At 33.5% G+C, this 27900-nt stretch overlaps 2 protein-coding genes across 2 annotated transcripts; both read left to right on the top strand.

The window, feature by feature from the left end:
* Positions 1 to 3290: 3290 nt before the first annotated feature.
* LOC125585445 (V-type proton ATPase subunit a1-like) lies at positions 3291 to 9410 on the top strand. The gene is made up of 18 exons (XM_048754514.1): positions 3291 to 3645; positions 3961 to 4005; positions 4593 to 4715; positions 4851 to 4958; positions 5121 to 5234; positions 5321 to 5494; positions 5602 to 5739; positions 6018 to 6125; positions 6241 to 6348; positions 6434 to 6582; positions 6844 to 6997; positions 7409 to 7569; positions 7663 to 7869; positions 7963 to 8146; positions 8233 to 8316; positions 8397 to 8593; positions 8682 to 8741; positions 8833 to 9410. The coding sequence occupies exons 1-18, from the start codon at positions 3502 to 3504 to the stop codon at positions 9035 to 9037; spliced, it is 2463 nt and encodes an 820-aa protein (XP_048610471.1). The 5' UTR covers positions 3291 to 3501; the 3' UTR covers positions 9038 to 9410.
* An 11182-nt stretch (positions 9411 to 20592) lies between these two features.
* Positions 20593 to 26047, top strand: LOC111212893. Its single transcript, XM_048754513.1, has 13 exons — positions 20593 to 20787; positions 21223 to 21321; positions 21611 to 21738; positions 21828 to 21978; positions 22063 to 22172; positions 22301 to 22384; positions 22472 to 22520; positions 22610 to 22701; positions 22931 to 23063; positions 23189 to 23268; positions 23348 to 24858; positions 25184 to 25300; positions 25394 to 26047. Exons 2-13 carry the CDS (start codon positions 21229 to 21231, stop codon positions 25831 to 25833), a joined length of 2988 nt encoding a protein of 995 aa, XP_048610470.1. The 5' UTR covers positions 20593 to 20787; positions 21223 to 21228; the 3' UTR covers positions 25834 to 26047.
* The last annotated feature ends 1853 nt before the right edge of the window (positions 26048 to 27900 follow it).

Genomic DNA, 27900 nt, shown 5'->3' with positions numbered 1-27900 from the left:
TTGGATGGGTTGCAACAAGAGCACTGAAATTGTGGGATATTGTGATGCAGATTAGGCTGGAGATAGAGTGAACAGGAGGTCTACTACTGGTTATTGCACCTTCATAGGAGGCAATCCGGTTACTTAGAAGAGCAAGAAGCAGAAGGTGGTATCATGTTTAAGTGCTGAGGCAGAATATAGAGCAATGAGGAAGCTGACCAGTGAGCTCATTTGGATCAGAAACTTGCTAAGGGACTTGGACATAGAGACAACAACACCAATTACAATGCACTGTGATAACCAAGCAGGCATTCATATAGCTTCAAACTCAGTGTTTCATGAGAGGACAAAGCATATTGAAGTGGATTGTCACAAGGTTAGACAAGCTGTGGAGCAGAAGATCATTCTACCTTGCTACACTAGAAGTGAAGACCAGTTAGCTGATATCTTCACCAAAGAAGCAAGCACCAAAGTCTGTGAGTTCATCCATCCAAGATTGAGACTCATGGACTTGCCTAGATCATGATCCTCTTAAGCCATGAAGCATCTACTCTTTTTCCTCTTGTGTGTTTTTGTCCCATTGGGTTTTTTCACTCAAGAATTTTTAATGAGGGATGTCTTCATGGGTTCCAAGCTCAACCATACGTTATGGTTGAGCTTGGGGGAGAGTATTGACATAAATATAGAACCAGACTTGAGAAGCAGACTTGAGAACCAGTCTTACAAGTTCAAACTCGTCCAAGATGTGTTCAAAGGTCAACCAGACCGTTGGTAAGATCAGAGACAAGTTGGACTTCTAAATTAGTTAAAGTCACATGATCTATTTAGAGGAGAGAGGAAGAAAGAGTTGTTGAGGAGATGTCCCTTTCAGCTCATCTTGCAGCACCATTCTTTATTATTTCTCTCTTTGTTTGTATCCCATCTCTGGGCCTTTAAGTATTGTAACATTGTGAACTAAATGAATTAATGAAACACAATCCTTCTTTACTCTATCTCTCTTACTCTTGAGTTACTCTCTCTCTCTTTCTTGTTCTTGAGCATTATCTCTCTTGTTCTTCATTAACTTTCAAAAAAACTGCAAGGGCACCAGCTAGATGGGGTTAAGGCTTCTTAGTGAAAACCAAACAAAAAAGTGAAGTCTTGATGTCATAGAGTCCTGGCCAGGAGATTCTTTTAGACAGAATTTTGAACCCTACCAAGAGGTCACTTCAAAGTTTTCTAGCAAATTGGTTTGTAGATTCTTGCTGAGTGGTGAGACCCAAAAGCGAAGTGGGTCATCGAGGTTCTGCTGGGGTTTGTGTCTTGTCTTGAGTGGTTAAAGGTTTGAAAAACACAGAGTAAGTCTTTTGATCTTCTCTACTTTTGAATGAAAGAAACACAATAACCAAAGAGATTGCATGTAAACAGAGCAGCAAATGGTTTGGTTTGGTTTGATCAGGTTTGAAACTGTGTACATGATAGTCTTTACTTGTCTATCTTAAGCATCCTCCCACTGGAACCTTTTTGAAATTGTATTTACTTGTCTCCTTCTGCCAAAGCGTAGAAAATCCATTTTTTTGGACCAAGAGAGATTGTTTCTACTAACTTCTAGTTTTACAATGTGTTCTGGTGGTGTCAAGAAGTATCAAAATATAACATAAATACAGTATACAAAAACAAAATCTTGTAACATGTTGTTATGAGAAAAAGAAGTAGATACAACAGGTGGAGGAGCCTATCGACTTGGCACTTTGGCAGCACGGATAAACCTAAGAAAATGCAAGCATTACAAAAACTAACGAAAATTAACGGACTGCCAGCATGAGAATGGTTTCTCCCAGTAGATTCTTTCAGAAATTTTGTTCAGGTTAATCTTTAATTACAAATTTACAAAATAAATATTTCAAGAAGTATGTTCAATTAACAGACTTCTTGTAAATAGTATTCCTCTGTAAATTATTGGATTATTTTTGGATTTTAGATTTTTTTTTTATTTTGTCAGAGATTTTTTTTAAAAGTCTTCTCTCTTTGATAATTATGTTAATTTTGTAATTAACATTTTGAAAAGTTTGAATTTTCCAAAAAAAAAAACTTCCGATGATAGAAGATTTTTGTATTTGGAGTTGCTTTACAACACTAACCTATGCATGCTTCTTACCAGATTTCAGAGATTTTATGTGATTGTAAAAACACTTCTCAAAAAGTTTTCTACAAATTTATGCAAAACTTTGGTCACTACAAAATAATTTGTTTATCACATAAGATTTCTAAAGAACCATAGGCCCCCAAAAAATGAGAACATAGCATTATCCTCACAACACCATGACCGTGAAAGGATCGCTGCCTCTGGACACGCGCCGAAACATGCACCGCTGAAAAGAAGATCCGCCACCAAATCTACACAGATTCAGCTTGAAATTACTAGGAAAGACGAAAATATAAACTCAAGCACCCTTCATTGTCATTGATAGCAAATATTGACAACTGGAAGGGCGGAAAATATAGATATGAAAATCGTTTCAATTTTTCCAGAAATTCCTAATCAACTGATTTGATTTTGTTTTACATATGTATATATAATATATACAGTTGTGAAAATACATTTCCACATAAAACTCTTTGTTCTTAAACTCTTTTATAATCTAATACATCCAATATATCTCGCAACATTCTAATCGATCTTAATTGTTGGATATGGGATCAGATTATCATCAATGCCCGAAAGTTGACTTGGCCCAGTAGAATAACCACCGCAAGGATAGGAAGAACGACCCATCGAGAACCCAACTTACTAATCCGTCAGAACGACCTGATACACGCAACCGAATGTCAGGAAAGAGAGAGAGAGGTGTTACGTCCTACTACGGTGCCTAACGTAACTGTTAAAAACTCCGCCGAACACTGTTCCAAACCAGATGAGTAATGATGTGAGAAGATGGAGTCGACACGAAGAAAAATCTATAGAAGCGCGAGAGAAAGACAAAAGACAATACACACACAGAACATCGAGAGAAAACATCTATTAACGACTGAGTTAGTCATTTTGTACGACTTGTTCATTTCTTTTGTATCATTTCTTTCGGTATTTAGCTTAAACATTTCAATAAACGAAACCTTTGGATCCCTAAACACTATTTATTGTTTGATTAAGGATCCGTAAACTCGATTACTGTTTTTAGGATTCAACATTAATGATTTTGTTTTTCTGAATCTTTGTTGATCAAGAATACTCTTGTTCTTTTTTTTTTTTATAACATTTGTTTTGTGTTTAGCTAATTGTTTGACTTTCCAGAATCCAACCGATAATAAAATCCCTAAAATTTTAGTATCCGCCAAACTTTTGCCCGAAGGAAAGTGAACGAAATAACAATTATTATTTTTAACATATTTTTTTTTTTCTTCAAATTGGAGATGCCAAATCCTCGTTTTCTCATGGCAGTTGTCGACGGCAACAAAAACTGAACTCCGCTCCACAGATCTTCGACGGAACACAAATTTCAGATCTGATCGGGGAGAGTGAGCGATATAGCACAAGGAAGAGAGATGGACGATTTCTTAGACAAGTTGCCGCAGATGGATCTGATGCGCTCGGAGAAGATGACGCTCGTCCAGCTTATCATCCCCGTCGAGTCCGCTCACCGCTGCGTCACTTATCTCGGCGAGCTCGGCCTCTTACAGTTTCGCGACGTGAGTGTCGTTGTTGTTGTGAATCCTCAGATTCGCCTTCTTCTCTTTAACAAATCGATCGAATCTGTTGCCATCTCCGTTTAGATGATTAGCTATCGGTGGAAGATTGAGATGTTTGATCTCACAATGTAGCGAGAGTTATTATTATTTATCTCTGATCCGCTCTTGAGTGATGCGTTACTTCCACACAGCGAGTGGATAGTGATGATCTTTGAAAATTTTGAACTAGATTGAGATTGATTGCTGGATTGATTACGAATGAGATTTGTTGAATTTGAAGAATCTGATACACTCTTATCTTCGTTTCCTTGACAGCTAAATGCAGATAAAAGTCCCTTTCAGCGGACGTTTGCTAATCAGGTATCCACTCAACGTTCTCTTTAAATTTTTACAGCATTCGGTTCGACCTCTATTGTAATAGGTGTCTACTATATTGATGCTGTGTGCAAATTTGGCTTGATATGGATGTCATGTCAGTATATGTATTAGGCTCAGTAGAAACTCTGGCGAAAATATGATGGTTCTTGTTAGAGGATTTTTTTAGTGAAGAATGTAGCTTCATTCAGGTGTCACCGACATAATTAATGGTGGTTATTTAACCTTGTTTTGAAAATTCTGTAATAGATTTCTTCTTAAGATTTCATTTATTTTGAAAGTATAACCGTATACTCCTTTAGTCTATTGTGTTATATTAACTCAGGTTGATATTGTTTACCAAGCCTTGATTATCCACAGTGAGAAACTGGACATGTTGCTCAGCTTTGAATAAATTGGTTCCTTAGTTATATGTTTTCTCTTCTATATAGTGCTAGTGTTTCTTGAACAGTTTAGTTTCTGATTTTCTTTTTGTTTTCAAGATGAATTGTCTCCACAGTTTCTTAGGAGTTGGGTGTAGCTGTGTGTATATGAGCTCCTTTGCTTATGCAAATTCTCGGTGCTTTTAACAGGTAAAACGATGTGGTGAGATGTCAAGGAAGCTTCGGTTTTTCAAAGACCAAATTGATAAAGCTGGTCTAAGATGTTCACCACGCCATGAACTAGAACCGTACATTGAGCTTGGAGATTTGGAGGTAAGAAATGAATTTTCTAGTTCTCTTTCTGATGAGAAGTCTTTGGTATGATCTATTTTAATGCCTCTTTTGTTGGGGGATGAGGCATGATACCTTCCTGTAACACTTTGTATCTACAATTGCTTTCTTCGGCAGAGACAACTTGCTGATCACGAGCATGAAGTATTGGAAATGAATTCAAACAGTGAAAAGCTTCGGCAGACATATAACGAACTTCTTGAATTCAAGATAGTTCTTCAAAAGGTACGTGTATTCGCCCTTCTTACTCAAGTTTATATTAATTAGAAATTTTCTTGACCAGTTCACATTGTTGTGTAGTACAGTAGCTGTTGTTCAGTTCTCGTTCAATTTTTATCTGTTAAGATAGGCTCTCATCTTCTCTTTCTATGATTTATTTCTTTTTAGGCCAATGGTTTCCTCGTCTCAAGTAATGCTCATGCAACTGGAGATGAAACAGAACTACATGAAGGCACCTACTCAAATAACGGTTTTATTGAGACCTCCTCTTTACTAGAGCAGGTGATTGCATTTCAAAGATTCCATTTGCTGCTGTTATTCGGAATCTCAAATTATCTTTACTAAGAATTCAGTTATTTTCTTCTCAGGAAATGAGGCCCGAACCCTTGAATCAATCAGGACTGAGATTTATTAGTGGAATCATTAACAAAGACAAACTTCTTAGGTTTGAAAGAATGTTGTTTCGTGCAACAAGAGGCAATATGCTTTTCAACCAAACACCCTCTGATGAGGAGATCATGGATCCTTCAACATCAGAAATGGTGATAATGATCTCTTATTTTCTCAGACAGCATATTCTCTTTATCTCGATAATAATCATTTCCTATTTCAGTGAGATGCTTATTACTAGCTGGCTTTGTGCTTATAGGTGGAGAAAATTGTATTTGTGGTTTTCTTTTCTGGGGAGCAAGCAAGGACAAAAATATTGAAAATATGTGAAGCATTTGGTGCAAATTGTTATCCTGTCCCCGAGGATACAACAAAGCAGAGGCAGCTTACGAGAGAAGTAAGTTGGATATTCCAACATTTGTTCTTTTTATGTTCAGTCAGAGAGCGCTGTTCTAAGATATTGTTGTGCGATTTTTTTTCTTAATAATTCTTGGAAGTTGCTTTCTTCTTGTTCATATGATTTTGTCGTTGGCTTATGTCCGAGTCATATGCGACTGTTAGTTTCTGTGTCACGCTATGTTATTTGGAGAATACCAATATTTCGTATCCTGAACAGTAGTGCTAGTGACTGTTAGTTACTGCATCACATTAAAATATCAACGTATCTGGTGTTAGGTTTTATCCCGACTCTCTGATCTGGAAGCCACTCTAGATGCTGGAACTCGCCATCGGAATGATGCTCTTAATGCTGTTGGTTACAGCTTGACTAAATGGATGACCACGGTAAAAAAATAGCATCTGCAGTTAGTTTTATAATTATCTTTTTCGTTAAGTATATGGGAGATTGTATGATCCATAGATGGAACAGCCATGATTTTAGTTGGCATTTTGCTTCTAGGTTCGGAGAGAAAAAGCAGTTTATGATACTCTGAACATGCTAAATTTTGATGTAACCAAGAAATGCCTTGTTGGCGAAGGTTGGTGCCCCACATTTGCTAAGACCCAGGTATAATGCAATGTTTTGTTCCGTTTTACATAACTATTATTATTTCCTTGCAAGTGCAATCCATTCATCAGCAACGTCTGCGCAGATTCATGAGGTCCTTCAGCGAGCCACTTTCGACAGCAATTCACAAGTGGGCGTTATATTTCATATAATGCAAGCGGTAGAATCACCTCCCACCTATTTCAGAACGAACAAACTTACAAATGCGTTCCAGGAGATTATCGATGCTTACGGGTTAGTTCCATTATCTAGCATAATCTGGCACCATCGTAATGTCCACGAGCATGAAACCCCCTTATCATTTAGATGCAAGTGTATGGACCTGTGTTTCCCTCATCATGCATAAATTATTTTAGAAGAGTAACTGGCTGCTTTCTAAAAAACTGAAGTTTCTTCGTATCGTATCTTCTTAATCAAGTTATTGTTGATTGCTTTGCCAGTTTATTTCCGCTGCTCACCATCTCATGTATTCTCGACTTTATGCTTGCTTGGCAGTGTTGCAAGATATCAAGAGGCGAACCCGGCAGTTTATTCAGTTGTCACATATCCGTTTTTGTTTGCTGTTATGTTTGGGGATTGGGGTCATGGTCTATGCTTGCTGCTAGGAGCGTTGTATCTCCTTACCCGTGAAAGGAAGCTAAGTTCGCAGGTATTGTTGGCGCCCAACTTTTTTTGTATTAATTGAATAACAACTAGTTATATTACTGGCTTCGAGCATAAGGTGAATACTTTTCAAGTTGAATAAAACATTCATAACATAGAGTTTTGTTTTGCTTTGGTTAGTGGCCGATTGAGATTGTGTACGTTTGATTCTGAAGTGAGATGTACAATAGTTATGTTGCACTTTTCTGCTCTCAGATCTTGATGCAGTTTCCGGTGATTTACAATTATTCAGAATTTCTGTAGAATATATTGATAATTAGTAACTACACTTAGCTTACATTCTCACTCTAATATAAAGGTTAACTTGAGAAAAAGATGCATTTGTGGTACGCATATCATTTCCTGTGTGAAATTTTTACTTATCTGGTATGGTTTTTCTGTGTCTTACCGTTACTAGAAACTCGGAAGCTTTATGGAGATGCTATTTGGAGGCCGCTATGTAATCTTACTAATGGCACTTTTTTCAATATATTGTGGGCTTATCTACAATGAGTTCTTTTCTGTTCCTTTCCACGTCTTTGGTGGTTCAGCTTACAAATGCAGAGATACTACTTGTAGGTATGTAAAATATTTGAATTTGATCAAGTGAGGAGTCATGTATTTTATTATTAGTCTACCTGTTGCTGATATGCATATTACTTTTTTATTTAGTGATGCGTACACGGTTGGTTTAGTCAAGTACCGTGATCCGTACCCGTTTGGCGTAGATCCTAGTTGGCGTGGAAGTCGTTCAGAATTGCCTTACTTAAACTCGCTTAAGATGAAGATGTCTATCCTGCTGGGAATTGCTCAGATGAATTTGGGACTAATATTAAGTTTCTTCAATGCTCGATTCTTCGGCTCTTCGCTGGACATAAGGTTTGTTCGTCCTTTATTATTATCTTCCCAAGCTTCTGAATTAATTTTCCCTGTTTCTAACTTACGTATGTCTTTGTGATGTGTCATCATCAGGTATCAGTTCATACCTCAGATGATATTCCTGAACAGCTTATTCGGTTACCTATCACTACTCATCATCATCAAGTGGTGCACTGGATCTCAAGCAGACTTGTATCATGTCATGATCTACATGTTTCTAAGTCCAACTGAAGAACTTGGTGAAAATGAGTTGTTCTGGGGCCAACGTCCACTTCAGGCACAGTTTCCTCCTCTCTTTACTTTAAATCCAAAGCTACATAAGCTTTTGCTCCATCCTTACTCATCTTAACCACTATTCTGCAGATTTTGTTACTGCTTATGGCATTCATCGCTGTCCCATGGATGCTTTTTCCTAAACCCTTTGCTCTCAGGAAAATTCACATGGAGGTATCTCCCGTTTTAAACTTTTCACTGCATCTATTTTTGTTTGTGGGGCCTAACAATGAATGAAAATTTTGTTTCTGTAGAGGTTTCAAGGTCGCACGTACGGTGTTCTTGGTACTTCTGAGGTGGATCTGGATGTAGAACCAGGCTCAGCTAGAGGCCATCAGGAAGAAGAGTTCAACTTCAGCGAGATTTTTGTACATCAATTGATTCACTCCATAGAGTTTGTTCTAGGTTCAGTTTCTAACACAGCATCTTACCTTCGTCTCTGGGCTCTTAGGTAAACCTTTCTGCTTTGTTTTTTTTTCCATATGACCATTTATTTATGTTCAGATTTGTTCCTAATAGTCTTCTTGGACGTTTTACAGTTTGGCTCATTCGGAATTATCGACGGTCTTCTATGAGAAAGTTCTTCTTCTTGCCTGGGGGTGAGTAGTAGTTTTAGTTTCATGTTTTTTACAAAACTTAATTTATCACTTTTTTTATTTTACAAATTAATCGCCGAATTTTGCAAAACAGGTATGAGAACATTTTGATCAGGTTAATCGGATTAGTGGTGTTTGCGTTTGCAACAGCGTTTATACTTCTGATGATGGAAACACTGAGTGCGTTTCTTCATGCTCTGCGTCTTCACTGGGTTGAGTTCATGGGGAAGTTCTTCCATGGGGATGGTTACAAGTTCAAGCCTTTCTCATTTGCTTTAGTCTCAAATGACGATGAATAAAGTATACCCTAGAATCCTCCTAAGCCATTTGCACATCCCACTTTCCCCTCAATTATCCACCCCAAAAAGAATATATAGAAGAAAATTTGCTCGAAACAGATTATACGGTAACATCCATTTGCTTCGTCTTTTACTTTTTAAATCTTTTTAACCGAAGCTTTTGAAATTAGTATTGTAGTTAATGACAAAAGTTGAGAATGTCTTTGTTTACCCCCTAAAAGCAGAACATGTTAGATCACTTTTTGAGTTTTTTTTCTTTGATACATACATATCCCCTGTCATGGATTTTTTGGAGGCGAGAGACAAATGAGAACACTATGTTGGCAAATCATTTACCCTTTGATATAAAAAAAACATACGTGAACTTTGATCATATGGTAATGTTAATGATATAGTATGTACAAGTATGTACGGGTAAAAAATTCCTTAAATTTGATATATGAACTAGGTTAAGATCTGCGCCTTGCGCGGAACGAACATTATATATACTATTTTTATATTTTATATGTTCTTTAACATATTTATAAAATAATAAATATATATTAAATAATTAAAAAATCAGTAACTATTACATATATAATTAAATTGATGTGGTCACATAAATAAATTTCATTAATTCAAACAATCACTTTCTATTTTATATGGTATATAATTAAATTTAAATGAAATTAATATATATATATATATATATATATATATATATATATTAAATGAAGCTTTCTACTCATATATATTTTTTTGTATATTTTTATAACAAAAACTTTAAATCACAGATAACAAAATTTTCATTGTGTGATTAATAGTTTTAGTAATTTATAAATTATTAAAAAATTCAAGGCTAAGTTTAAAATTTAAATATTTAGTTGTCAATATTTGTCAATAGCTTTTACCAAAAATATTTCTTCAAAGTAAATTTCAAAATTAAAATATTTATATATTTTTTTATGGTATATAGTTTAATTTTAATATATATATATATATATATATATATATATATATATATCTTTTACATTTATCATAACAAAAAAAATTGTAACTATTTGTATTTTATCATAACAAAAAAATTAAATCATAGATCACAAATATTTGAATGTGAGATTTTTAACAGTTTTAGTAATTTATAGTCGTTTAGAAAAAATCAAATTATAACATATACAGAAAAATCTAAAATTTTATTATATGGTTAATGTAATTGTTTAATTTATTTTATTAATTTAAAATTAAACAAATATGATAAAGAATACACTACTTTTTATCAAATCTTTATTATCAAAATCATTAATTGTCATATATACTTTAGCTACATTAGGCAATTCCGTAATTTTTATTTAAGGAAAAAATAAAAAACATTAATAATGAATTTATTGTTAATTTAATAAAAAGTTTATTATATATTTAGATGGAACAACCTAATTCTTTAAGGATTCTAAGACTCATTGTGGTGATGACACATGACTACCTAAAATGTTGTAATGCTTCTCTTTTAATATATAGGTGATTTAGCCTAGTTAGTGTTCTGTCTACTACTACTACATATGGTAAAGAATTTATTAAAACATAAGATACAATGAAGATCAATGCTTGTGAGGAAAATGCAACTTAAAGCTAGTTTGTAATAAGAATTTGAATCGAAATTATGAAAAAGCAAAGATAGAACTGTAAAGTTTGTAGAATATATTACCTTCTCTACCGGACAGGATTTCTTTATTATAGTGCCTACAAAAAAGATTGGGACATAACTGAATTTATAATATCCCTTCACCTGCAAACAGTGTTTTTATTTTGCTTATAGTATTGATCCCATGCTACTCATGAAAGTTATTTTGCTTACAAATAAAAAAAAAGTTTATTTATGTATAATTAAAAGTGACATATATAGATATTTCGAGAACAGAGGCTTCAATAAAATCATTGACGAATTTGATTGTTTTAGTGATGCAGTAGAGTGGAAAAATTAATTTCTTTATCATTGCATGCGTATTCGACATCTGAAAATCACAAATTATGTATTGCAAAGACTGCAATAATACAAAAATATAGTTGCAAAAATATACCTCTGTTAATTTTGCCATAGAATTTAATTACCCCTTCATATGGGTTTTGCCATCTCCAAGACTTCGTGTTACTCTGGCTCCTATGACCATACATAAATCAATTTTCTTATCGAATATCTAAAACATTTAAACTATAGAAAAAAGTATCAAAGTATACTATACTCACCACATTATCTTCAAAAATGTTTTCAATACACCTTTTGATGTGAAACCAATTGTACAGTAGGAAAACAATTAATGTATCATTATGGAAACACAATTTTTTTTTAAATGTAAAAAAAAAAAAAAAAATTCCCAGTTACCACGTTTGCATCAGCGTCTGTATGTTTTATATCTTACTCTTCTTTCATGCTTTTTGTCCTATAGTCTCTTTGATCCAATTGAACCTCCAGCAATTCATATCCACCAATCCACTCTTTTAGAAACCTTCTTAAAGCATGTAATGCTCCGCTGAAGCTAACAAATATATACAAAGAAGGGAGATAGTGTCACTGGAAAATATGGGTTGCTGAAATTTGATTAGATATATATCGTACTATGCATTAGATCGAGACATTCCATATGGCCCCAATTATGAATTAGGATATTGAAATGAAAAAAGAATTATAGGCGTTTAGTATTCTCTGTTTTCGATCAGTTTGGAATCAGAGAGATTTTAATGAAAAAAAAAGATCATGGACAAAGAAGAAGGGTCATTGGTGTTGCACAAAAAAAAAGGTCATCGGTCGTGTGGCTTATTTAAAAAAAACTGTTATACGGTAAAAAAATTCCCAGTTACCACGTTTGCATCAGCGTCTGTATGTTTTATATCTTCCTCTTCTTTCATGCTTTTTGTCCTATAGTCTCTTTGATCCAATTGAACCTCCAGCAATTCATATCCACCAATCCACTCTTTCAGAAACCTTCTTAAAGCATGTAATGCTCCGCTGAAGCTAACAAATATATACAAAGAAGGGAGATAGTGTCACTGGAAAATATGGGTTGCTGAAATTTGATTAGATATATATCGTACTATGCATTAGATCGAGACATTCCATATGGCCCCAATTATGAATTAGGATATTGAAATGAAAAAAGAATTATAGGCGTTTAGTATTCTCTGTTTTCGATCAGTTTGGAATCAGAGAGATTTTAATGAAAAAAAAGATCATAGACAAAGAAGAAGGGTCATTGGTGTTGCACAAAAAAAAAGGGTCATCGGTCGTGTGGCTTATTTAAAAAAACTGTTATACGGTTCCTGCTTTTTTCTCTTGTAAGCTTTTATTTTGTTTAAATTATTTTTTCTTAATTTTTTTAAAAATCCCACATGGCATTATCTGATTCGCCAGGCGACTTGCGCTTTAGTATATAAAGGATTTCTTTTGATAAAAAAAAGTAGTATGTATTTCTCTCGGGTCTCGGCTACTGTCATCACGTGAAGGGTTAACGGAATAGATAGTTGATAAGTGTACCCTTAAAATGAATGGGGACGAGTTTAGGAAGATTTAGTTATAATGGTTTTTCGTGATTGTAAGAAGTGTCTAAACAAACATGATTACATGGCTTCGAGTATTAACACATTAAAATCATTAATATTCCATCTGTTCAAAATGTTACATATTTTAGACTTTTTACATCTTTTAATAAAATGCATTAAATTTGCATATTTTTTTGTGATTATCGTTTTTCCATAATTTTAAACCAATAAAAATCTAATAAGTGTAATTAAGTTTTTTGAAGTTTGCAATTAGTTAATAAAACATGTATTGAAAATGCAAAAAATTAATCTTTTTGAAACAAATTTTTTTTTTTGGAATATGTAATTTTATAAAATGGAGGGAGTAGTTGTTATTTAATTTTCAAACCATGGTAGTAAATTAGGGGTGGGGGGTTACTTGTAAAACGATAGGTCGAGCTTCTGGACTATGGATTAGTTTGTGATTAACCGCCAGACAATTGAAAGTGACGGGTTTTTCAACAGCATTCCGACCGAACAACATCACTTATGGACTTTCTAAATATTATAAAAAAAAATATTATAACATCATACGAAGATATTTTTGATTAATTGCATGTTGCATGGAACCAACAATTAATAAATGTTAGAGAAAAATACGTGTGCTAACAGTGGGAGGTGAGATAAATGGTGGGTCATATAAAAAAGATGGGCCATCTATTTTTTCTTTCTATTCAAATATTAGAACATCTTTAAACTTATTCTTAGAACCTTAAGTGATGCATTGCGAAGGAGTACCAACAAGATTTTTATCTTACTCATCGGGTTTGTTTAGATACTTCTTACAATCACTTTGTATATAATAGATACAACAATAATAGATTTGAGGTTGATTGTTAAAACCTTATATACAAAGTGATTTTTCACCTTTCATTACACCCGATGAATTTAGGAGTAAAAGTGTATTAGATTAATTAATAATAAATTATCTAATCTAATAAATAAATTTAAAGGATCCCTCCAAGGACATCCGATAAAAAACTATTCACTAAAATAGTCATGATTTTAATCATTCTAACTTTTAATGAGAGGTGAAAAATCATTTTGTATATAATAGATACGATAATAAATACGAAAAAAAGTTTTAGTAAACTCAAAAAAGGAAGCAAAAAAAATAAGAGATTGAAGAGAGTCAAGAGAGAAGATTCTTACCAAAATAAAAGTTGTATATTGTGAATTGAAGAAAGAAAAGATAGCATTACACCATGAAAATCCATATCAAATTGGGAAGATTTTCAATGGAATAAAAATAATTTATTTTACTAATTCTAGCAGCACATAAAATTGTTATATTTTCTAAACAAATATTAATGCCAAAATATTTTTTTTATTTTTTTATTATCAAATTTATAAGAGAAAAAGACAAAAATAGCACTAAATCAAGTTTATGTTCCCAAACTAGCACTCAAGGTCAAAAGTCACAAAAATAGCACTTAATGTTTTATCAAAAGTCACAAACTTAGGGTTTAGAGTTAAATGGTGGGGTTTAGGATTTAGGGTTTAGGGTTTAGGGTTTAGAGTTTAGGGTTTAGGGTTTAGATTTTAGGGTTTAGGGTTTAGGGTTTAGGGTTCAGAGTTTAGAGTTTAGGGTTTAGGGTTTAGAGTTTAGGGTTTATGGTTTAGGGTTTATGGTTTAGGGTTTAGGGTTTAGAGTTTAGGGTTTAGGGTTTAGGGTTTAGGGTTTAGAGTTGAGAAATGAGGTTTTGGGGATAAGATTTCGAATTTTGAAAAATAAAAAAATTAAAATTTTCAAAGGATAAACTTAAAAAGGTGCTATTTTGGTCATTTTAGTTTTTGAGTGCTATTTTTGTGATATAAACTTAGAAATGTGCTATTTTGGAGATTTGCCCAATTTATTATAATGATAATTTTAGATATTTATAATTATTAAATCCACTATATACTTTATTATTATTCAGATTTATGTCTTTCATTTTTAGTCAACACATATATCAAGAGATTTATCACCGAAAGAAAATATTTTTTTGGATAACAACATAATATACATGAATTATTTTTTTCTTTTTAAAACATGTTTTTCTTCTTCTTGAACTTTGTCTCATAATTAATTTACGGTCAATTATATGACAAGAAAAACTTATTTACAGTTTAATATTATCATTACTATATATATATATATATATATACTATTAAATCACACATATCATCTTTAAATCTATTTCGAGAAATATCACATTTTGAAAAAATGATAAAAATATAAAAAATTCAATTGTTATGATTTGAAACAAAAATAATAGTATATTTTAAATCAATTTTGGATAAAAAATAAAAAGAACCAAACCCGCGCTTAGAAAGTTCGGATCAAAATCTAGTGTACTTTTTAAAATATTATAACACCGTATGAAGATATTCTTGATCAATTGCAAGTGGCATGGAACCAACATAAAAGGTAAGAGAAAATACTTAGGCTATGAGTGGAAGATGAGATAAATGGTGAATCGTATACAAAAGTTGGAAGATGAGATAAATGGTGAGTCGTATACAAAAGTTGGGCCATCTACCTTTCATTTCTATTCATATACTAGAGCATCTCTAAACACATTTTTAGAACCTTAAATTTTTTGGTTTTAACATTGAAACCTCAAATATAATGTTTGACTGCTCTAAACGCATTTTATAGTCTTTTTAGTTGTGTAACTTTTAAATGATGTTATAATTTTTTTTGTTTAATCATTTTCGTACTTTTAATTACAACATATTTAATTAACACTACAAAAAATATTATACAAAGATAATATTACGATATTTACTTAAGTATCTTTCTGTTTCTTAATTTTCAAAATATTTTGACTGAAAATATTTTATTTTGTTAAATATTATGATTGAAAATATACTTTTAGGATAACAATACAATATATATATAATACCTTTTTATTTTTAAAACACTTTCCCATCTTATTTAATTTATGCATCCTTCTGTTTTTAAATTTTTATAATTCAAAAATATTTTTAAGATAACAACATAATATATATAGAGATTATCTTTTTATTTTCATTTAAAAAAAAATCATCCAATTTATATTAGATTAATTAATAATAAATAATCTAATCTAATAAATCAATCTAATTATTCATTAAAGGGTCCTTCTAAGGACATCCGATAAAGAAATTATTCACTAAGATAGTCATGATTTTAATCATTCTAATTTTTGATGAGAGGTAAAAAATCACTTCGTAAATAATAGGCTAGACAACAAATCCGAAAAATGTTTTAGTAAACTCAGAAAAAAAATTAAGAAACAAAAAAGTTGAAGAGAGTCGAGAGAGAAGATTCTCACCAAAATAAAGTTGTGCAGATTGTGCATTGAAGAAAGAAAAGATAGCATTACGTCTTGAAAATCCATATCAAATTGTGCAGATTGTCACTGAAATAAAAATAATTTATTTACTAATTCTAGCACCACATAAAAATATTGATATTTTCTAAAAATATTAGTGTCAAAGTATGATTTTATTTTTATTATCAATTTATTATAATGATAGTTTTAGATACTTATAATTATCAAATCCACTATAAATTTATTATTATTCAGATTTATGTCTTTTTAGTCAACAAATATATCAAGAGATTTATCGTACCGAAAGAAAATATTTATAATATTGAAGCAACTGAAAGAATATAATGTTTGGATAACAACATAATATACATGAATTGTGTTTTTTTTAAACATGTTTTTCTTCTTCTTTTTGAAACTTGCCTCATAATTAATTTATGGTCAATTCTATAAAATTTATATAAAGAATAAACATAATTATTTATTAAAGATATTATAGACTTTGACCGCCTTTAATTCTAATGTGGAAGTTCAAAAGTTAAAAGTCACCTTGCAATTAAAATATAGATGGATAGATATCCGAACAAACCGACTCCAAGTAGACCAACCAGGAAACCCCAATTTATTTAAGGGTTTTTTTGCAGAATTGACCTATAACTTAAAGTCAAACACAAAACTAACCTTTTTTTTTTTGAAAATTGGTTTTGCCCTATTCACCCCACAAGTTCATATAATTTACGAAAATGCCATCAATTTTTTTTTTCTTTTTTTTTCCGAAAATGATATTTTTACTCTCTCACCCTCATCATCTTCAAGTAATTACAAGATTACCATTGTCATCAATACCACAACTACCATGAACAACCAATTTGAAGCTCTTAATGCTCTCAAAATCGATTTATCCTTCTTCTCTTTCCATTATTGTGAACTAAACACAACATATCTCTCACTTTCTCTCTACAATGAGCTAAAAAAACCCAAGATTTTGATTCTAAATTTTTTATGGTTCATAGAGTCATAGAAGCTAACGATTCTGGGTGGGTTACTTTCGTTTGTGATTCTGTGTGCTTGGAGAAGCCTTATGTATGCTAAGGAACTTATCTCACCAATTTAAGGTATGACATCGAGTTTTTTTCCAGATCTGTTCGTCAGACGACTTACTTGGGAAGTCGTCTGGCTGTAGACAACTTACCTGGAAGTCGTCTGGTCAACGCAGAGGTTATTTTTGCAATTGACTTTGAAATCTGTAACCTGAAACGACTGAAAGTTAAGTCGTCTGTTTTTGTTTGGTTTCAAAAAACTTTCCAAAGAACCTAGACGACGTACATTTCAGTCGTCATAGGTTAGTTTTGCATTTGACTGGATAATTTCAGAAGTTTGACTTCCCCAGACGACTTACATTTCAGTCGTCTGGCGAAAATTAAAATAATAATATTTTTTTTAAAGTAGACGACTTACAGTTAAGTCGTCATAGGTTAGTTTTGCAATTGAAAAAAAAACTTCAAAATTTAATTATACACAGACGACTTATACTTCAGTCGTCCACGAGACGACTTACTTGTAAGTCGTCCATGATTTTTTTCTGAGATTCTGGTCAAACCTCGTAAATCCTGGACGACTTACATTTCAGTCGTCTCGTGGACGACTGAATTATAAGTCGTCTGTATATAATTAAATCTTGAAGTTTTTTTTTCAATTGCAAAACTAACCTATGACGACTTAACTGTAAGTAGTCTACTTTTAAAAAAATATTATTATTTTAATTTTCACTAGACGACTGAAATGTAAGTCGTCCAGAAAAGTCAAACTTCTGAAATTATCCAGTCAAATGCAAAACTAACCTATGACGACTGAAATGTAAGTCGTCTAGCTTTTTTGGAGTTTTTTTTTTAGCCAAACAATAGTAGACGACTTATTTTTCAGTCGTCCGAAATAACAGATTTCAAAGTCAATTGCAAAAATAACCTCTGTGTTGACCAGACGACGTATAGTTTAGTCGTCTGGACAACTTAGATTGAAGTCGTCCGCGTCTTCTCCTCTAGTTTTTAAGTCTTCTACGTTAGTTTTTGAATAACTTGTATTTTTAAGAGTGATAAGTAACTTCAAGATATGTAAAACTCATATTTACAAAATATGTTCTCTCCCTTAGTTTTACTAAATTTGACTAAGTTTTTCAACGCAAACTTATAATAAAATATGATATGCTTTGACTAGTTACTATTGTTTGTTTTCATCTCTTAAGTATTATTGTTATAGACAATAATGATGACTATTGTTATGAGTTGGAAGAAGGGTTAAAATACTTCTTAAAATGTTGTATCAATATAAATCTACCAACATTCTTGTTTATTAAGATGAGAAAAAGGCCATTGGAGTTTATTATTGCATATGAGAGATCCAAAGATAAGAAAAAGGCTACTGAAGTCTATTATTTCATTGATTTGTAAATGTGTAAACACATTGTTAGCACATTTAATACATCTTGGAAAATATTATTACTAATTTTACAAAAAATTCACAACTAAAAGAGTAGACATGCAATTCACAAAACAGACCACAAACAAAACTATTATAGATCATTCCTCTACAAAGACAAGCTTGGATTCCACTTGAGTAGACAAGACCACACGACTTTTAAGAAGTCCAGACGACTTCTAAGAAGTCCAGACGACTTCCAAGAAGTTCAGACGACTTTGTCAGAAGACTTTTAGGAAGTTCAGACGACTTCCAGACGACTTTACAGGAAGTCCAGATGACTTTACAGGAAGTCCAGACGACTTTACAGGAAGTCCAGACGACTTTGTCAGAAGACTTCCAAGAAGTCCAGACGACTTCCAGACGACTTCCAGACGACTAACAGGTAAGTCGTCCCAGAAGTCTTCCAGATCTGAAAAACCTGCATATTAAATCCAAATCTGAAAAACCTGCATATCCAAAAACGTTCAAATGGCTTAAAAACAGAAAAAATGAGTGAAAGATTAGATAAATCAGACATAAGAACTTACCAAAACGCTCAGATCTATTATGAAAGGGAGACTTCGTCAGAAGACTTCCATGAAGTTCAGACGACTTCCTGGAAGTCCAGACGACTTTGTCAGAAGACTTCCAAGAAGTCCAGACGACTTCCAGACGACTAACAGGTAAGTCGTCCAAGAAGTCTTCCAGATCTGAAAAACCTGCATATCAAATCCAGATCTGAAAACCTGCATATCCAAAAACGTTCAAATGAGTTAAAAATAGAGAAAATGAGTGAAAAATTAGATAAATCTACATTTATAGAACACACAAAAATACATATATAAAATTAATAGATTTACCTTTAAATTAATGGAAGATGAGTACCATTTGATTAAAAACCTGTAAAAGAGATAGATTAGTAAGAAATACATGAGACAAAACTGAAAAATTCATATAAAGTTTGGTGTTTTCAAGTCAAAGAGATTAGAGAGAGGTTGGAGAGTTTTAGAATGATGAACATTACATTTTTGTTGCAGCCATTTGAGAGGAGGAGAGAGAATGTGTAAATTTTTCTTTATATAGGGAGACAAAAAATCCAATTAGATTAAATATTTTTTACTCAGACGACTTCCTGGACGACTTACATTTCAGTCGTCTGGTGAAGAAATTAAAACAGACGACTTACATGTAAGTCGTCCAGAAGAGTTTAACATTTTTAGCGGGAAATTAAATATTTTTAGCGGGAAACTAAAATAGAAGACTTTCCAGACGACTTACAAGTAAGTCGTCTGGTTTAAATTATTTAAGCGGGAAAATAATTTTTTAAAAAAATTTTAGGCGGGAATATTTGGACGACTTACATGTAAGTCATCTGTTTTAATTTCTTCACCAGACGACTGAAATGTAAGTCGTCCGAGTAAATTATTCAACAGACGACTAAAATATACGTCGTCCGAGTAAATTATTCAACAGACGACTGAAATATAAGTCGTCCACACCCTAAACATAACGCCTAAACTTAATTATCTAATTAAAGACTTCATAAAATCAATTCAAACTTGAAAAGTGTTTACTATACACATAAATAAACACATATAGGTGAAAACTAATTTTTGAAAAAAACATTTTAGTTTTCCAAAATCTAACCCTAACAATACATACAACATATGTTTGCCAAACTCCTAAACCAAAGTATTTCATGATTCACTACTTCCACTCATCTATCTTCAAAACAAATCAATTTTATCATATCTTAATTTATATCACTTAAAACTGTTTATAATTACTTGATTTTTATTTTTCACGCATCAAAATATTTTTTTACAAGATTTATAAATTATTTTTAAAATAAACCGGTACCAGACGACTTACACTTCAGTCGTCCAGACGACTTCTAACATCTCAGACGACTTAGACGATTTACTAGGGCTATATTCGTAAAAATGACTTCTATTTTTTTGTTTGGTCACAAGGGGCTGAGCTGTAATTTCACTAGGCTTTTAGATTAGTTTTGCATTTGATTCAAGTTTGGGTATAAGTTTGGGATTAAAATCAAGTTGTGGGTTAGTTTTGGCAAAAACCCCTTTATTTAAATTCAAATTATACATGCATTTTGAAAAAGAAATAACATAGAACCAAAAAAAAATCACACTAAACCGAACTGAATGATTTTTATTCAATATAAAGTTTACCGAAAACAAACTAAACCGGATTGAAAAAAACCTAGAAAACTACTCGCCATTTTAACATGAAAAATAAATAGCCGTCAGAAAAAAAAAAACACAAAACTTGAGAAATAAAGTAGGTATTAATATCGCAATTCAATTTCTACCTTTCGAAAAGAAAAACAAACAACAGCCATTGGAGAAGGTTTAGCCACTATCATCCTCCTCTTCGCGATATCTGCAAATCTCCTCATCCATTATCCCTCCCTCCATTCCCAATACCGTTAGTATCCTCTCCCTCTCTATCTCTCTCGTTTCTATCCAACGATTTCGTCTCAAAAGCCACCTAGATTAGGGTTTATGTTCGTTGATTTGGAAAGCTGCGGCTACGATTTCTCAATCAATTCACGGTTTTCGCCTTAGAATCTAGATTTTCCTACTCCTTTGGCCGTAGAATCTAGAGATTGTCCTCCTTCAAAATTACAGAATTTGAGTGGTTTAAGGTTTTGCATTTCATAGATTCTCTGAAATTAGGGCTTGAGAGTTTGAAAACGTTTCTCCCTTTCTTTGATTTTTTATTTTTACTTTGGGGATTGTTCTTTATTTTGAGACTTTTCATTGATTCTCCTTTTTTTTGAATGATTATGGAAATGTTTCTGCTCTTAAAAAATGCATGTTTTCTGATTTTTTATTATTATTATTATTATTATATGGTTAGGAAACGATGAATGACAAAGGAGATAAGACTTGTCCTCTATGTGCTGAGGAGATGGACTTGACTGATCAGCATTTCAAACCTTGCAAATGTGGCTATCAGGTTCGGTACCTTACTACCACTTCCTCTTTTGTTTCCCTCCGAGCAGGATGTTTTGGGTTCTTGTTACTAGTTTGAAATCAAATTGCACCAAAGAGTGTATGAACTTGTTTGAGTTTGAGAACCTAAGATTCATTTGAAGAATTTGACTTTCTATTAGTTGTGTATGTGTATATGCATTCACACAAGCCCATCTGGAACAATGTTCTGCTGCCAAAAGGAACATGATCTGTAGTCTTGAAAATGCACACCCTTTCTTAAATTTTATGTTTATATATGTCCTTGATTGCAGATATGTGTTTGGTGTTGGCATCGGATTATAGAGATGGCCGAGAAAGATAAGACAGAGGGTCGCTGTCCTGCATGTCGTACCTCTTACGATAAGGAAAAGATTGTTGGGATGACGGCTAGCTGTCAAAGGTACTTCTTAAGTTGAAAACAAAAGAAAAGAAATCTTGTTCCTCTTTTGCGTGTAGAAACTTATCTTTGTTCTTCTGATAATTCACCAGGTTGGTTGCTCAACTTAACAATGACCGGAAAAAATCACATAAGGTGAAGCCTAAACCTTCAGAGGGAAGAAAAGACCTAACTGGTGTGAGAGTCATCCAAAGAAACTTGGTTTACGTTATGAGCTTGCCTTTTGATCTGGCAGATGAAGATGTAATTCCATCATCTATACTAATCTCCTTGCAAAGAACTCACATTTTTCCATCTCATTAACGTGGGATTCATTATATGATGCAGCTTTTTCAGAGTAGAGAATACTTTGGTCAGTATGGGAAAGTCGTAAAGGTAGCATTGGCTCGAACGCAAGCTGGGGAGATCCAACTGTTTCCAAACAATTCTTGCAGTGTGTATGTATCCGTATTTCCTTACATATAATATCAATGGTTTCTAGTTGTGGATGAAAGACATGTTCACTTCTAACAATCTTCATTGAACTAATATTTCATTTCTTCTTTTCTCAATCGATGTTTCACAGATATATTACTTACTCCAGAGAGGAGGAAGCAATTCGTTGTATCCGATCAGTACATCTATTTGTTTTCGATGGTAGACCTTTGAAGTATGTGATGTTTCCTTTTCTTTTTTTTTTAAAGATTAGTTACGGTAGGTTGTGGTTCAATTTCTAAATATTTCTGGATGTCGTTAGGGCATGTTTTGGGACCATGAAGTACTGTCATGCGTGGATCAGAAACATGGTGAGCAAATATTTGTATTTTTTTCGCTCTGTTCCCTGTATGAACGAGCATACAAGCCTAATTCCGTCTCGTCTTTTTTTTTTCTACAGCCTTGTAACAATGTGGAATGCCTTTACTTGCATGAGATTGGTTTCCAAGAAGATAGTTTCACGAAAGATGAGACAATATCAGTGCACATGAGGTAAAGTAACTAAAACCATGGTTTCAGTTAAGCTCGATAGATTGTGGTTGATTTCTTAATTTTCTTTGTTGCTGATAGTAAGCTCTCTTTGTAAAGTATATTTTAGTTAAACTTATTAGACCCAGACAGCTTTTATCCTTTCTTGAAGCTCGCAGGGATTTGAGTTTGCATCAGTTCCTTGCTCTTGCATATATGTTGTTTCGGTCTGATTCTCTTGTTATTTGAAAAGGAAAATTATTGAAGAAATTACTGGTGCGGTGCCTAATTCTCCTCGGCGTTCAGGGAGTATGTTACCTCCACCAGTGGATGATTATGTTGATAATGCGTCTATCCCAAGACCAATTCCAAAATGTGTTTTGAATGTAAGTTGTCAGCCCTGCTTGGAGCCTCTTTGATATTCTTTCCATATTCATGAATCATGATGCGTTTATGTATGATTTATTATGCTTTTGGCTTCTTTTTTTCTTCGGCATTTTTACCTTTGCAGAATGCACAGAGTGTTGTCAAAACTTCTCCCCCAAATAGTAGCAACGGCCGATCTGTTAGTCTTCCTGCTGGAGCCTTGTGGTACACTAGACTCTTGTGTATATATTTTCTTTTTTGTTTGTTTACCTGCTTTGTCTGTAACTTGTAACTGGTTTTTCAGGGGAATGCATGCTTCAAGCAAGTCTTCCGTGCCGAGTATACCATGTTCGGGGGAACTCTTAAGAGTTAAAGCTGTCACAGTTTCATCTGCATCTCATAGCGATGTATCAATGAAGCCAGCATTAGAGGATAATCATACTTCATATGGGAATGGTATGAAATCGCAAGAGCTATTGGATAGCAAGACTGAGTTTCCAGATCTTTCCTCAGTTAATAGGACCCAGACCAGTAATAGTAAGGCATTTGTTTCGGCATCTCATAGTGATGTATTAAAGAAGCCAGCAATAGAGGATAATCATATTTCATATGGGGTTGCCTTAAAACCGCAAGATCTATTGGATAGTCAGACGGATTTTCCAGAGCTTTCCTCGGTGAATAGGACACAGAGCGATAATAAAGCCTTAGTTTCTGCAAATGTGGATAACACTAGAGCTATTAGTGTGCCATCAGATTGCACGAATTTTCCAGAGCCTACTTCTCTGCTGTCCAATGGTGACAAAAATATTAATGGAGGGAGACAGAGTGTATGCAGCGACGAGGTGTCAGTGGATTCAGATAGTGTTGTGGATGGCTATGGGGGGCTAACAAGATCTGACAGTTCACATGTTGATCACGTTTCCTTAAAGTCGTCACATACAGTAGTATCCCGAGACTCTTATCTACAGCATTGTGTCAATGAAACTAGAGAAGTACAGCAATTGCAGAAGACTGGTATAACTAAGGCAAACGATGTCGTTGTCTCAAGAGAAGAAGTTAATGCTGGTACTCCTTTGATATCTCCCTTGGTAACAAATCGGCATCTTCAAGCGGAGGATGATATGTCATCATTTATTAGAGAAAGACTCAAGGATCCCGAAGTTTTTAGCTGCCAGCCCATTGCGACCAATAAAGCTAGTTTCCTACGCACTATGCAGCCTTCGTCATGCCAGTATAAGGTTGAGCATGATGAAACCAGGAGTATGTTTGGGTCCTCCGCGGCTGACAGCAGAGGAAGTAATATAGCTTCGATCTCACATGGATATAACGAGATGCCACAGAGAGAGCCCAGTCGTTTAAATGGCAGTCTTAATCACTCTATGCTGTTTCCTGACACCCAACCAAATGGGAACTGTGGCGTTGACACACAGGGAAGCTCTAGGAATGAAATAGATGACAGAATTGCAAGCATAATGTCGTTAGATCTTGATGAATACTTGACATCACCTCATAACTTGCCGAAGCAACTAGGAGCAGGTGACGTAGAGGCCAGGTCTCGTAAGCTAGCTAGTTACTGTGAAATTAAGAATAATCAGTCCCGGTTTTCTTTTGATGAATCCAAGGATCAGGCTTTTAGATCGTCTAACGTCTTCAACCACAGACATCATGGCAGTGACTTATACCAAAATTCTTCAGAGCGACAGAGTCGTGATATGAATATGCCTGGAATGTATAATGGTATTCCATCCAGTTATCTCAAAGGAATGGACTATGTCGCGCAAAACGCCACTTTGCCCTTGTCCTTTAAGCCTCATTGTGAGTGTGATTTCTCATCCTTTTACCTCAAGCTTCTCGTCTTCTATATATATATATATATATGTATATAGTATGCTTTTACTAGACCAAGCTAGTTATTTCTGGTTGATGGTTATCGGAGTGTTAGTTGTTAGTAATGAATACAATATACAGCTCTTTTTCGCCGTATCTCTACTATTTGGCTGATGCTTTTCTTTGCTATGATGATATTATGCTTCTGTGATATCGACTTGGATATGTTCCAAAAGCATATGTGCCACAGTGCCTACGTGTTATTGATTCGTGTAAAAACTTAAAATCTTTTACTTTTTTTTTTGTCTTGTAGCTGTTGCAAGATCTCCAGTTACAGCGCCACCTGGATTTTCAGTTACAAGTCGACCTCCTCCTCCTCCAGGCTTCTCATCAAATGGGAGAGAACATCAGACATTGAATGGCTTTTCAGGCAAGTTTATATTTATGTTGAAGTTCCCTTCTCATTGCTCCGGTTTTTTTTTTTCTGTTATAAAAATTGAGAATCTGTTGTCATTATGTGTAGGGAACCATCGTTATTCTGAATCGCCAGTGTACAACACCCCATATCATCAGTCACTTCCAATTGAAAACAATGGTGGTGTCAGGGATGTTGAGTTTCTGGATCCTGCGATTTTGGCTGTTGGTCAAGGTTTTGAGAATCCAAGCCTAGATTACAGATTAAACTTTCAAGGAAACACAAACATATTCTCAAACGAGACAAAGCTTCAACAACAACATCAACTGGCAATGCAGAGCCCCTTGTCTTCACATCAGAACTGTAGACTCACTGATTCTTTGGGAATGTCATCAAGGTTTATGGATCAATCTAGAAATATGGCCTTGCCTAATGGCCACTGGGATGGGTTGAGTAACGAGATCCAAAGTCAGAACAGGTTCCAGAATGAGAGATTTATTGGGTCAACAAATCGGATGAATGGTTACAATGGGACTTTCAGGATTTAACACCATCTGTCAGAGTCAGTGAGCCGCGCTTAGATCGCCTCGACCTTTGGATCTTAGCTTCTGGGTACTTTGAAACTGAGCAAAAAAGAGAGGTGGTTGTAAAAAATCTTTAGAGGCTTATTATGCATTCCTTTATTAACATTTCATTTGGTTTTTTGAAATATGTCAAATATGATTTTCCATTAGAGATTACATAAAGATTTTGTTTTGCATCTTCAGTTGATTTAACTTCTATTTTAACAAATTCTTTCGATTTAAAACCATATAATTGCAACTTGCATTATAAAACATTAAGTTGACATAACAAAACCATAAATCTAGTAACTAACACCTAATTTCAACTTGCATTTTAAAACCTTGAGTTGACTATATAACATGAGTTCTATTAAAAAAAAGTGTGTTGTGGCAAAACATATGACTAGGTAGTAATAATTAATCACTCACTAATGGGGATGTGTTGTCTCTACTACCCAAAGAGGTCGTGAGATGTTTAAAGTATTCTACTACACCAACTAAATCCTAAATGGAGAAGATATTATAAAGTTGTGAGGAGACACCTCATTGATTCGGTTATAAAATAATGTTACATATTGTTTAATGAATGGACCCATAATGTTTCTCAATCGTCTCACGTTGTCTCATTTTGTACCACTAAAATATACAATAGTTTATATTAAGGATTCTCCGACAAGGTATGTCATCATTGGTATTTATTTGCTTTTATGCCTTTGTTGCCTTCTTCCTGCTGACTACCACAATATAATACCTTTACCCAAATTGCGAGAAAATTATAAAAATAATTTAGAGTTATTAACAATCATGGTCAGTTTCTATGTTTTTATTACGCTACCAAGATAGTTTTTATAGGTTATTTATATAGTTGTTCCTAACTTATTGTTAACGATAGTGGTTTCTAGTTTCTTTCTTTTATGTGCTGGCCAATTCTCATTTTAAATTTTGAAATGATATAAATTTTTATAATTGACAAAAAGCAGATAATTACTTTTTATTTCCAGCCACGGATTCACATTTTTCGACAATGAAATTTTTTTTCTTTGTGACGATTGAAATTTCAACTGATCCCACAAAGGACATGGTGGTATCACAGGGTAGACGATTGGGTAACCGGCATATAAGTATTTGGTGGAAAAGAGCTATGAAAATTTGGATAGAATATGCCAAAGCTTGAAATTAAAACTTGTTTTTTTTTTTTTTCTTTCTTGGTTTTGGATTCTAATCGGTTAATCTATATAATATTTGTAAGTCCTAGAGGTAAAAACGCAAAAACAATGAAGATTGCATGATAAAAATCAATGGCGGCTGTGAGTTATATTTGCAGAAAACACATAAAACCCTAATATGAAGAAGATGAAATTATTACAAAATTGCTACTCATTAAAAAAAAGTTTTTCTTAAGATTGGATGACCACGTGGATGTGTACATAATGTTAGTATATACATGTACGGGTACACAGGTACATTGGATGACCACGTGGATGTGTACATAATGTTAGTGTACGCATGTACATGTTAAAGTGATAGATTTGTCTTTGTACGTATAAGGACAAGGAATCATGGTTTACATGAATAAAAAATGTTCTCGTTATTGTGAATGAAGCTTATTTTAGATCTTGATAGCATATGTGTTATATTTCTGACTTTGTTTATGTGACATACAATTATGGATGTACACATGTACAATATTTGGTGTACACATGTACAAAATTATATATTCTTGGTGTACATATATACTTGAATCATGTCTCACTATTTTCTTGTAAAAAGAGAAATACTATGGGCCAGAATGATATTCGATGTGTACATACAAAAACTACTCATGTGTACATATATGATATCTCATGTTTTTAATGACTTTAGCATCTCGTTTTAAATATTTTAATCATTTTGATTGTATATTAGGTCAGATTGCAACATTAAAAGTATTGAGGTAAATTTGTGAGGCAATTTGATCAGATTGGAAGTTTGAGGCATATTGTGAAAGAAAAAAAAAACAGTAAACTAGAGGACCAAAATTGCAAAAATGTGATACTCCTCCATTGATATTGC

This window comes from Brassica napus, chromosome C4, assembly GCF_020379485.1.
Source record: "Brassica napus cultivar Da-Ae chromosome C4, Da-Ae, whole genome shotgun sequence".
Lineage (NCBI taxonomy): Eukaryota > Viridiplantae > Streptophyta > Magnoliopsida > Brassicales > Brassicaceae > Brassica > Brassica napus.
Note: the sequence above shows the minus strand (reverse complement) of the source record. Positions and strands in the feature narration are given on the sequence as shown.